The sequence below is a fragment of the Columba livia genome, chromosome 20, assembly GCF_036013475.1.
Source record: "Columba livia isolate bColLiv1 breed racing homer chromosome 20, bColLiv1.pat.W.v2, whole genome shotgun sequence".
Taxonomy (NCBI): Eukaryota; Metazoa; Chordata; class Aves; order Columbiformes; family Columbidae; genus Columba; species Columba livia.
In genome coordinates this window covers 2690134-2702427 of record NC_088621.1, presented here as the reverse complement: position 1 = coordinate 2702427, position 12294 = coordinate 2690134, and the positions used below count along the sequence as shown (strand labels likewise).

At 43.9% G+C, this 12294-nt stretch overlaps 1 protein-coding gene across 5 annotated transcripts in view; it reads left to right on the top strand.

Moving 5' to 3' along the window:
• Positions 1-12294, top strand: part of VMP1 (vacuole membrane protein 1) — a 58768-nt gene that overhangs the window by 10322 nt on the left and 36152 nt on the right. For all 5 annotated transcript variants that reach the window (XM_065036287.1, XM_065036289.1, XM_065036288.1 and 2 more), the window contains 3 exons: positions 824-959; positions 2758-2848; positions 4035-4145. In XM_065036287.1, the coding sequence (XP_064892359.1) occupies positions 824-959; positions 2758-2848; positions 4035-4145 (338 nt within the window). The remainder of the gene's footprint in view (positions 1-823; positions 960-2757; positions 2849-4034; positions 4146-12294) is intronic.

Genomic DNA, 12294 nt, shown 5'->3' with positions numbered 1-12294 from the left:
AGTTTAAACATCATTACCACTCATTAGCTTGATGACCTTTGAACAAGCATTCTCATCTGAAAAAATAGCTCGGGTTTTTATGAATTTCGACTGTATTATAGGTGCAAAATACCACGTTTATCAGAAGAACCTTTCTTCTGTACTAGCGTGGCAGTGTGCAGTGACGGGTGCGACAGCAGCGCTGAGCACGGCATTAGAACCAAATCACTGCAGTGAAATCAGCCAAATCCATAGTGTCGGGCCAGCACAGGACGTGGTGTAAAAGCAGATGGATCCTTTTCACGGGAGCGCTTCCTGTCTGCTGGGCTGGTTTTCGCGACGCTCACCATGGCCCCAGGTCGCCGTCGCGGGGCTGGACGCTGTTCTCCAGTTACACGGTGACTGTGGTGTGTAAAGAGCACACGTAATTCAATCCATTTTGAGTGGAGAAGGCTGAGAATAGCTTTGGAAGAGAACCAGACTCAAAAGTCCAGAGTGAAATGTGTCTCTGTAGCTGCGTCTCTGCGTTGACCTCATGTGTTAGCTGGTTTGTAGCTGGGAGCGCGGCACCTCGCGCACAGGCCAGAGTTTTTGTGCCCTGGGCCAGTTAGATTCTCGAATGCTTGTCAGCTACATGGAGGGAAAAAACCACCTGATTTCCTTTGCTGGAGGCCCCCTGATTTCTGATGGCCTTGGAGGAAATGCTTTGTGATGAGTGGAAAAGATGACGGGGAGCTCACATTGCCTTCCTAAGAAAAGGAAAAACATAAAGTATATTTTGGGGTGGGATAGAATCTGAACTGTCGGTCTGCGCTTTAACATTTCTGTTGCTTTTCATTTGCAGATTCCTCTTTGTTGAGTGAACGGAAGCGAAGGGACCGAGAGGAGAGATTGAATATTGTCCTCTGGAAACAGCCACTTGTTACCTTGCAGTATTTTTTCCTGGAAACTCTAATAAACTTGAAGGAATGGACCATAAAGTAAAGATAATTTCTTTAACTTCTACTAAGCATTCTGGGGAAACCCATGTTCTGGTTCAGTAGGTTGTTCTGACATCTTGCTTTCCCTGATGATTCACAGCTGTGAAATTCTTCTTTGAGAAAATATACTTGTTTTTGTACCTTAAAGGTGGCTACTGGAACATATCCCACTTCTAGCTGTGTACCCAGATCTCCTGCCTAAATTACAGCAGTGTAAATACAGTAAGGTGGCAGTGGAAGAACATTGCAAACTTCCTTTCTGAAGAGTTGAATATTGCAATTTGAAGGAGTGGGACAGTGTTTAGGGATCCTTAAGGCGAGAGATATTGTGCTTGTGACTGCAGAGAAGTGCTGATCTCTTAATGTATGTGTTAGAATCGCTGACTGATCTCGCAGTAGCGCCTCTAGGGCAGGGCTGGGGATTATGTGGAACCCGCAGCGATGTTTATGATGCTGCAAAGATGTCCCGCCTCACCCTCCAAAATCTACCCCCCAAACCTACTTATTTTGCTACGTGCATTCTTTCAGCTCTCATTAGGAATTGTTTCTCTGAGAACTCTTTCATTGGGGTTTACATCAGCCATTTTTGACAGCCTTCAAGCATTTCTTTAAACCCAGCAGTAGTTACATTTGAGGTCTTCTTTTAAACTGACTATTTTCTGGCTTCCTAGACATCAAATTCCGTTACAGATAGCACTTACATCCCCTGTCGTGCACAAATCTCTGTTGTCTAGCACTAGCTATCTTTACAGAAAATAACAGTGACTATTATAAGCTATTAAGGGTCAATCTGAGGTCTCAGCTTCATGTTCTCCTGTGCTCCACTTGAGTAAAATGTGATTTAAATTATGACAATCACTCAAAACCAATTGTCGTACTAATATAAGCAGCACAAATTATATTAAAATTAAAGGAAAGTTAGAGTGACTCTGAGCTTGCTTAATATAAAACATTTGTGGCTATTTTCCTCTGTTACAGGTCTCGTATTTCTATCTTTTTCTGTCTGTCTGGATAACTTACATTCATAATTTGCTGTTTCATGGCTGAGATCTTTAAGTGATGTTGGCACTTGCTTTTTTTATATCAGTAGATGACAGTATAATAGTGTTTCCCAGAAAATAATAGATGTATTTGCTAGTCTACTGTGTGTGGCCACATACACATCAAGCAGAACGTGCGTGTAAAACTGAACAGGCTCAAAAGTAATTTGATGTCAAATTACAGAGGAAAACACTTTTCTCCCCTTACTGTAGCAGCTTCTAACGCTTTGTAATTAACTAAAATGTATTTGTTAAGCTTTGAGCTGTTGTGAGAGAGATTAATTTCAAGGGCACTAAAATAGCGTGCAGGTTTTTAATTCTTGCTGTCCCTGTGGTTCTGCCCACCAGCACAGTTTGGAATTGGCACGTCCGCGTGTCCCCCCAGCGCCTGCTTGGCCCGTTCTTAAGCAGTGATGCTGTTGATGGGCCTGTGTTGGTCACCGGCTCGGCTGCACAAGCTGAATGTTTGTTTTCAGACAGTTACTTTGTCTTTCTTAACAAAAAAGAAAGAAGAAAAAAAGGAAAAGAGCATAGCTGAACTTTGATCTCACTTGACAATGAAGTAGAGATTTTTCCATAAAGAATAAAGGCTCCCCAGATATTTTCTTGGGAGGCTTATTCTTTTATAATAGCAGACCTTTCAGCTGCCATTGTCCCTGCTGACTACATCCCCGCAGACCCAGTCCACAGGGATAAATAAGTTATTTTGAAATGCATGCTAAATTATGAAAAACCCTAATTGCCATTTGTCTTTTAAGATTGTGGCATCGGCGAAGTATCCTGGTGTGTCTTTTACTGACGCTCGCGGTGCTCACAGCTACGTATTACATTGAAGGAACACATCAACAGGTACGAGGTTTTCAAGTTACTTTCCTTAGTGACTAATCGTTCCTGACCCTGTGCTAATTTTGACATACCAGGTGTTGAATGGAGTCTTCATGAAATTGTGATGCATCTTTTGAACTCCTGCTCGCTTAGGATATTTGTTTCTCATGTCATGACTCCTCTCTGTGCGTGGACGAGTTGCGCCTTAGAGATGGGGGTTGATCAGCTGTATCGTTTGATCAATTCCTGAGCGAGCACACCTCGGATGCCACAGCGCTCCTCCACTTCTGCTGTTAACGAGCTTTTAATAGCGGTGTGAGCTCTTGAGATATAGCATTAAACTGAGACAAGACAGAGCTTTGTGGTTCTCAGGAAGTGTTTCTTCTCTGTTGGTGCAAGAGTGTCCTGACCAGCGAGGACAGGCATAGACGTAGGCATAAAACGGTTTAATGGTTCCAGTGTGGCTCTGCAATGTTTCTCATGCCACCTATTGTTTTCAGATGGTTGTTGAAAAACTATCTTTGTGCTTTGGTGAATGTGCAGACTGATGCTTTTGCATCACTTGAAGTATAAGCTGCTACTTAAGCATAAGGTGATGGTGTTGTCTACACCTTTCCCCTCCCCATTTCTCCGAGTTTCAGGTTTTCCCGGAGGGCAGACAGCCCTTTTCAACCCGCTGCAGCGGGACCCTGAAATCAGCAGGTTCCCGTTGTCACAGGACTTGCTCGCAGCCGTGCTGCGGTGCTGTGTCCCTGGTGCCCCGAGGGACACGCGGGGCTGGAGCAGCACTCCTGCCTTCCCAGATTGGGCCTTCAAATGCAGGAAAATTCGTTGCTTCAGCTCGTCGCATTCTCACTCACTCAACCCTGTGCTTGAGACCTAAGCACTTAAGCACAGGGCAAGTTGGTAGATGGTAAATCTGGCCTGTTCCTGATGGGCAAATACCTCCTGCATTAAAAACTGCCCTGGCTCGTTAAAAACTGCGCTGGTTGGTGGCCTCACCAGCACAAGGTCAGAGCTCAATGCACTTGACATTTGCCACTAGATGGCTCTTGCAAGCTGGTTTTGGGGCTCACGGCCCCTGAGCTGGCCGCTCACACCTGGTTTGCCTGTTCTGCGATTCAACCCCCTACTATTGAACCTGAATTTTTCATCAATCTCCTTGGAAACTTGCTGATCTTTTTCCTCTTTTGTGACTTTTCTCCTTCAGTATGTGCGGTATATGGAGAAGAAGTTCTTCTGGTGTGCCTACTGGGTAGGACTGGGCATTCTGTCCTCTGTTGGACTTGGAACAGGTCTCCACACCTTTCTGCTCTATTTGGTAAGGATATTTCCATACCATCTTCTTTCTGAATAGAGTGTTTTAATTGTTGCATATTTTAAAATATGTGAGTAAAGAATATTCCATGAGTCCCAAACGTTAAGGACTGTAATAATTCTGCATTGAAAATAACAGCAAGAAAAATGTTTGTCTAGAAAGACAAAATAATATCTGTTCTGAAAATGTGTATGATGTTGTTTATCTCAGCTAGGAAAGTTAGGGAAATGTTTGGGTGTGTTTTGCTTTTGGCCATTGGATTAGTTCCTTGTTTATGAAACCACTGTCCTGGATTTAAGAAAACACTTCATGGCCACAAAATAATTAAAACCAGTTTATGCAACGAATGTCATCTTGTATTTGGAACAATTACAGATGTTTACTTTCAGAACTGCTTTAATCGTTAACAGTAAACCAGAAAACACTACAAGAAACAAGAAACTCGTGCTTTTCCGCCCAGCAGGGCAGCGCCTGGTAGCCGGAATGGCATCTGTGCGTTTGCAGCGCTCCCACTTACTCCTGGTGTAACTTCTCTCCTAAGGACGGTGGAGGCAGAAAGTGCAGGAGAAAGGAAACCATTGCTAAGCAGGAACGAGTTGATGCATTCAGAGCCTTCTAGACAAAAATATTGCTGTCAGTCTAAAGCATTGGAAGTGGAAACTCAGGAAAACTGAGTGTCTGAACGTTTTTCTGTGGCACTGGATACTACTTAGCAGTGAATTGAGAATGTACAGATGGTTCCGACTTGCAGAGTTGATGCTGTGAACAGCTTAGGGACAGGTTTGCTGCAGAAATCACTTGGTCATGGTTTAAATCAGCAAGTAGGAAACAGTTTAAATGATCGTTTTTCATATTCTGCATTTTTTTAATATTTCATTAGGCTATCAACCAGCGAGAATCAACTAAAGATTTCCTCTAACCAAAGATTCCACGTATTTAGATACTCTCTTCAAAGCGGTTTGGAGAGCTTACCATACAGTTCCTATTCTTAATTTTTACACATGTCTGAAATCCAGTAAATCAGAAACGTTGTGCACCATTTCTAAACTCTTCTCCTGTGCAAGATTTCATGATTAGTGTGGACCGTGAATTTTGGACAATTGTGCTTTCTGGGCTTGGGGGCTCTGCCTGCTTCCCAACGCGAGGGGAAATATCTGGTTTTTAGCCACTAGATGGCAGCGGGAGAGTAAAAACACAAGTTCATTGCCCCGCAGCCTGTTGCCATTTTAAATACTTGCCCTGTTAATATTCTTGCCAATACAGATATACCAGCAATATGTATGTGTAATGTGCTCCTAAATATTGCCTCAGTTTGAGCCCACACCTTGCGTGCAGGAGAACATGGGGTGTTTACTGAAGGCGATTGGTGCAACTTTTAGGGGTAACTTATTTCTGAATAATACTCTGAATTTAACCCACCTGGACACAAAACAATTAGGAGCTCCAGGTTCCAAAATGAGGAGTTTTAAACTGATTTGCTGTGTTAGTTGTGCAGCAGTTGCCTCTAAAGGTAGAAATATGGCAGTTTAAGCAGGAAACTCACTATATTATCTTTTACTATAAAACTGTTTTCCACGTTCCATATACTTTAATTATATTTCTTCATATGGTAAAACTTCTTCTTCTAGCATTTAAAATAAATTAAAAGCTATAAAAGAGTAAATCCTCTTCTGCTTTAGCGCCTAGGTTTGCTGGCAATAGAGAACTGACTCAGTAAGTGTTTTAAAATTGCTTTTAATTAATTGCTCATTTTAAATGTGTATGTAGAGTGAGGTTGTTGGGAATGCAATTACATGCTGGGAGAACAATGCTCTTGGGCCCACCCATGTGCTGCTGGGCTCTTGTTGATTCTTGCAGTGTTGTCTGTGCCGTGAAGGGCTGAGGAGCAGGAATTGCTGGCATGTGGGCACCTGTTCAGACACCGCCTGAGCTGCTTCAGCTGTGACACAGGTGCATCTTTTGTAAATATAGCCTTTCATTTACAGCCTACAAATACCTTCATATCAGACTGTTCAGAAGTGCAGCCCGTGAGCTGGGCAAAAATCACGGTAGTTCTGCAGCACATGCAGTTTATGATGGACTCTTTGCTTTCCCTGGCCTGGTTCGCTGCTTTTCCAGTGTTGAAAACTGTTGTTTGTCTGGATTTTTCAGAGCGTCTCTGGGCAGTTGCTTTTTGGAGCCGCATGGATTCCAGTGCCCGGGGACATCCTGGGGTTTGCTGACAAGGGACGGCTTGAAAGCGCTTTGCTTGATGCAGATTTTACAATCTGAAGCGGTCTCAGTTTGGGGGGAAGTTACTGCCCCTGGTTAATGCCAGTTCACATCTGATTTAGATTTTCTTGGTCACCAGGTTGTTCCTGCCGCTCGCTCTAAGAGGGGAGAGGTCAGTTTTGCTAGTTTGACAATAGGCTTTTTATTGCTATTTCTGTGACTCAAGAACTCTTGATAATACAAAGGGTCTGAGCGTTGTCTGCTATGTTGGCTCCTAGTTTAATGCTGCTTCCCCAGTTGTAGCCAGCAGTAAATGTAAAGTGTGACATGGCTTTTTTTTGGGAAACAGTTCTCATGCTGTAAATTGGCACCGAGCACATCGGCAAGGCAGGAGCAGGGAAGCGGGCTGCTCTTCCAAGAATCCTTTTTATTCTGCCTCTTTCAAAACAAGTCTGCTGGCTTATTTTCCCAAAGTCCATTAAAGGTTTTTGACAATTCTTTAAAAACAACACTTTAAAAATAGTAATAATGGTGTGGTTCTGTAGGAAATAAAACTATTATGATTAACGACTCTAAGTACTGTTTTTAGCAGCGCGCAGCTGCTTTTTTTGCTTAGTCCCGAGATGTTTTCTCTTCTGTTGGTGGTGTATTAAAAATATAAATGGCATGAATCACCTAGTTACCAAAAGAAGATGACTGAGGGTAACTCGTCAGGAATTTCTTGTGTTTGTACATCTTGGAGAGGTCTGTTTGCCGCAGAGCTGAATGGGATGCTGGTGGGCAGCGGGTTGAGATGGGACAGGGGACACTAGATGGAGCGCTGGGCTGGGACGCCGACGCCGTTGCCATCTTCACGCAAGGCTCTGCCTCGTGATTCGGTTTCAGTTCAGCTCTGGCAAGCGGATTGCAAAAGATGCGGCCAAGGCAAACAAAATCAGCTTAGAATGAATGCCTATCAAAAAATGATGATAGATATCCCCTCTGTGTACGGTCTGTTACAATCTAACGGTGGGGGGGGGGGATGGAAGTGAATTCCTTACAGGTCAGAGGGCAGAGCTTTGGCTGTTGTTTGCATTTGGGTTTTGTGTTTTATTTCCTAAGTATGGATCTCTGCTGATGGAGCCAAGTGGAGCAACTGCTGACAAGGTTGTTGCCGGTGGCCGCGTTGTGGCCCAGCACAAACAGGAAGCGGGAGGTACAATGGGGACGGTTTGTGTGCGGAAGTCGCGCAAGAGTTCAAATATTTTCAGAGCCGTAACGTGGGTTTGTCACTTAATTCCTACCGGGAGTCCTGGAGCAGCGTGGAGGAGACCGTAGCAATCATTTCAGGCCATGAAAAAGAACAGAAAGCTGCATTTAAGCAGAATTGAGTTGAAAAGACAGTGTCCTTGCTGACAGCGCTGGCTTTAGAGAGCCAGTGTGAGTTTATCTGGGCTTGAGGGTTCCGTGTCTCCTTCTTGTTCTGAATTAGTTCCAGGATTTGGCTTTGAGGAGCGGTCACATCGTGGCCTTCTGAAAGTGTGGTAGTTCCCAGCTGAAATGAGTCGCGTTTTGGCCCCGTCTGAACTGGTTTGGGTTAAAATGTGAAGATTTAAAATCCAGATACCTCGTGCAATAGTGAGCCCATTAATTAAAAAAAAGTTGGTGTAAATAATGAGAAAAGCCAAAGCAACAACAAACCCACAGAACAACCAACCAACAACAGAACGGCACCAAACTGTTCCTGCCAGCACTACTGAAAGCTTTGAAAAATCAAACTTAATTCCTTTTAGATGCTTGGTTCCAGGAGCTGAGCTTGTAAGGACACTCGTGATAAAATTGCTGAAGTGCTTCTGGAAAGAAAAGCTCACAAAACAGGGCTTTCTCCACTTTTATGAAATAAACAGAATAATTTGGAAATGCATAGAACTTGCTTTTTTTTCTCCATTTGTTTACTTGTGACTTGAATCCAGGAGCGTTCTCATAGCGATTATCAGCTCCAGAAGTTTTGCTCTTTCCACGTGGATTGTTCAAAACTAGTGTGAGTAACCCAGAAAACTGTGGGCTCTGTGTGTAAAGCAAGGAAGAGGCAAGCGGAGCAGCCTCGGCTGGGGGGGCACGGCAATGCTCCCCTTCCCAGCGCTCTATTCTTTTTGTGAAGTGAGCTGTTCATTCCCAGTCCATATTGTTCTTCAATTCACATGCCAGCTCATGAGCCTAAAATAAAAAGAAATAAAAACCGGTTCTGACTAATATCTGCGCTCAGATTACTGCTATTGACTTGGTAAGGTAGCCGAAAGCAAAACACGTGGTGGGTGCAGAAGACAGACATTAATTCTGAAGCTGAAATGGATCCTGTTTGTGTGAGGGTTGTTTGTGACTCTTACTCTCTTTTGTTTCCTTCATGCCTTTAAATGTATTTCCTCCAGCTGTCCTAAGCTTTTTACAATGAGCTGGAACATCCTGGAATACTTGAGTCAACATATAACTTCAAAAAAATTACTTTTGCTGACCATCTCTTGATGGGAACTCCTCTTACAACTCACACGGGCTCTGTTCTGCTTGAAATTGGAGCATTTATATTAATATCCTGATGAACTGCAAGCGTCTGATGAATTAAACTGGACGCTACTGCCAGAGCGGTTCTGTAACCTGGGTGTTTCTATAATCTTTTGGTGGCTTGCTTGCATTTAAAAAATCTGAGATTAAAAGTGATCATTTCAAGGAGAAAAATGTTCATTTGGATACGTAAGTGCACCCAGTGTTGTTGTATGTGTGTTGGATACCTGCAGACAACACAACCAGCACCTCTGGTTCAGATTATTCCGTGGAAGAACAGTCCTGTGACTGCTGCAGCCCGGCCTGGGGACAGCGGCCTGACCCCCAGCCCGGTGTGTTAACGCCAGTCCCAATCGGTGGTATTAATAACGTAAGTTCTGCTGGGTGTGAGCCTGGCGAGCGCCGAGCAGCCGCGGCTGGTCCCGCCAGCCCGCTGCGAGGGTGGTGGAACAGCTGGAAGCAATAACCTCCCGTCTTGCCCCACCGAGAGCGGCCGGACCGCGTGAGTCACAGCCCAACTGGGGAGACTGGGAGCTCCATATACGGCCTCCAGTGCTGCTGGAAGCGCCGTACGTCAGAGTCTGGATGGTTTATCTAAAGCTGGAACTGTGGCAATAAACAGCTAATGCGAAGCGGCTCCATCTGTACAGGATTAGCCACCTTAACTCGACTTTTCGGAAGTCCACAAAACGTTGATGTCATGTTAGTATTTAAGCTATACTGAGGGTCTTGGCCGGCTGTGGTGATTTGAACTTGTGTGAGCTAAGGAGTTAGTGAGATGATTGCTGCACCCTTTGCTTCCTTTTGAAGGTTGATGGACTTTACCTTGTAGATGCTGATGCCTTGTTTTCATTATCTGCTCCACTTCCTCCTCCCTGGGTCTGTGTCACATTCTGCTTTCTCCTCCTTTGCTCCCTTGGAGTTTCTGCTCTTGTTTTTTTATGCACAGCCTGAACTTGTTACTTTTCATGTCACTGCTTCCTTGAGCAGGCTGGAAATAATGATAACAGTGCAAGATCTCTCATTTGAGACGTTAAAGTCAATCGTCAATTTGAATAGATGCTGTGATTTATTCTTCAGAAATAATAAGTGGGTGGCTAGGGAAGGGCAAAGAGAGAATGCTTACAGTTTATTTTTGTCTTCCGTCAGCACCAGAGTATAAACTTGGATTATTTTAATTGTGCCTTTCCCTGACGTGAGTCTGTTTGCTCCTATAGAAAGTAGCTTGGCCTTTCTAAACATCTGCTCTTCGTGTTACTCCTCAAAGTAGCAACGTGGCCCCGTCACGCAGGCGGTGCTACCACGTGCTGGCCCCCTCGGTGGTTCTTGTTCAGTCATATTCAGAGCTTGTGGCTCATCGTTTGGAATTTCCATCAGCTCTGCGCTGTGGGGCGAGTCTGACTGAAGTGGGAATAGAAACTTGCTAACAGACATGATTGTAAAATTAATACGTGGCTTGAAATGCCACGGCGATCTGCTAAAACTGGCCCTGACCGCTTGATGGATGTTTGTGTCACTTGAGGATGCTCTAGGTACGGATCCTTCTTCGCTCTCAGCCCCGTTTCACAGCCAGCAGCGCATACCAGACATTATATAAAATCACGAGACGTCTTAATCTCGTAACGCAGACAGACAGACTAGATTGACATATTTACTAGTCACCTCCAGATCCAGCTTTTCCCCTCTTAGTCACAGCGCCGATTTCTTTGTGGGTAGTTGTCCAGTGCTATTGGAGATAAAGAAGATGCTGTAACTTGGTGTTACTTTCTTGAGAGGTGCAATGACTTGAGAGATAAGTATGAGATGAGTTGCAGCCTGGGGCAATGCTCGCAGGATGTTTCCCATGAGAAGCAAGCTTTTGTTTTTCCAATTTATCTTAATCAAATATAGCATGACATGTTTCCCCCCTGTGGAAGGGCTGAGTCGTGAACCCAGTATGAAAAGCAGCGTATCCATGGAGGAAAACACATTTTTAGTGTATTAAGTTCAGCGATGAGTTCAGCGTAATATTTGTCTTGCCGGCAGACATATCACACTTCTTTGTGAAATGTTGCTAAATTAGAGCCAGTCTAAAATTATATTTTGACCCAAAATAAAAGGTTAAAATTAGACGTAGTTGTTCTTGTGCTCGTGTGGCTTTAGCTGTGCTGTGAAGGGCATGGGGGAAACCAACACTCGCTATGCAGTTTGTTTAGAGCCTTAATTGTGTTCACAGTCTAGGTGCACAGAATGATTAATAATGTGAAAATATGATTCAGATTTAATGGGATATACAGTCATTTTTCCTTATGGTAAAGACCATTCTGTTGTAAGTATTATACATATCAGCATGTTCTTAAGGATTTTAACTTCTTGATTTTTTTTTTTGGTTCCATGTGCCTGCCCTCTCTTTCTACTTGCACCGATGGATTTCTAAGCATGATTTATAGATAAAGATGATACTTTCTAGAAATTTCCTAACGCAGCATTTAAAGTAACTTATTTCTAAGATTAGCAGTGTCTGTTCTAACCGGGGTCCCTTCAGTCACTGAACAAACCTTCCTCGGGGTTGTGAAGAAAGGGATTTCCAAACTCCCCAAAATTACTGTTGCTAAAAAACTGATTTATGTGGAGTTGATCTTCATGAGCAGATCTTGTCTGGTTTGATTTGTAAATTGTACAGATACTTCGAACAAATCGCATTCCAGCCTCACCACAGGCTCCTTCTGGTCATCAGTAGGGGCGAGCAAATGCTTCTCACCCGAGTCAGCAGAACGTTTCTCAATTTCTTCTCTGTTAGCCCTCGTTAGTGCCTCCTGCAATTCAAAATTAAACCCAAAAATCACTGGAAGAGGGCGAGGGAAAGGCAGTTGGCGTTCAGGATTTTACATGCCTTGAATTTCAGTGACTCTTTCTGGTTTGGCAAGCGGCGCGTCTGCTAAATGGGCTGGTTTTAGTATTTGTTGTCTGGTACGACAGTTCTGCAAATGTCCTTTTCAAAAGCAGAGCAGCAGTTGGAGTCAAACATGGGATATATTAGAGGTTTTCCTAAAGTGTTGAAATAATCTGAGCTATTGCGGAGAGACAAAACACTGAGTATTTACTGCAGCCCCACACGGAGGAGGAGGAGAAGGAGGGTGGAGAAGGTTATTATTTGTGAAGAGGATTAAAAAACGGCATGAGAGTTAATCCTTCTGGCAAAGGGAGGAGTGTAAGGAAAATATCTGAGTGTATATTGACTGGGATTTTCCAGAGATGGCACATAAAGCTCATTCAAAGTAGGTTCCCTATTCCGTTCAGGGTTAAACCATCACTATTGCTAAATATAAAGCAGAATGGCACCTCTATGATGAAACCTCCAGCGACAATCCCACTCCTCCTCCTCCCCACCCCATTGCAACCCCGGTCCTGTTCAGCCAGCCCT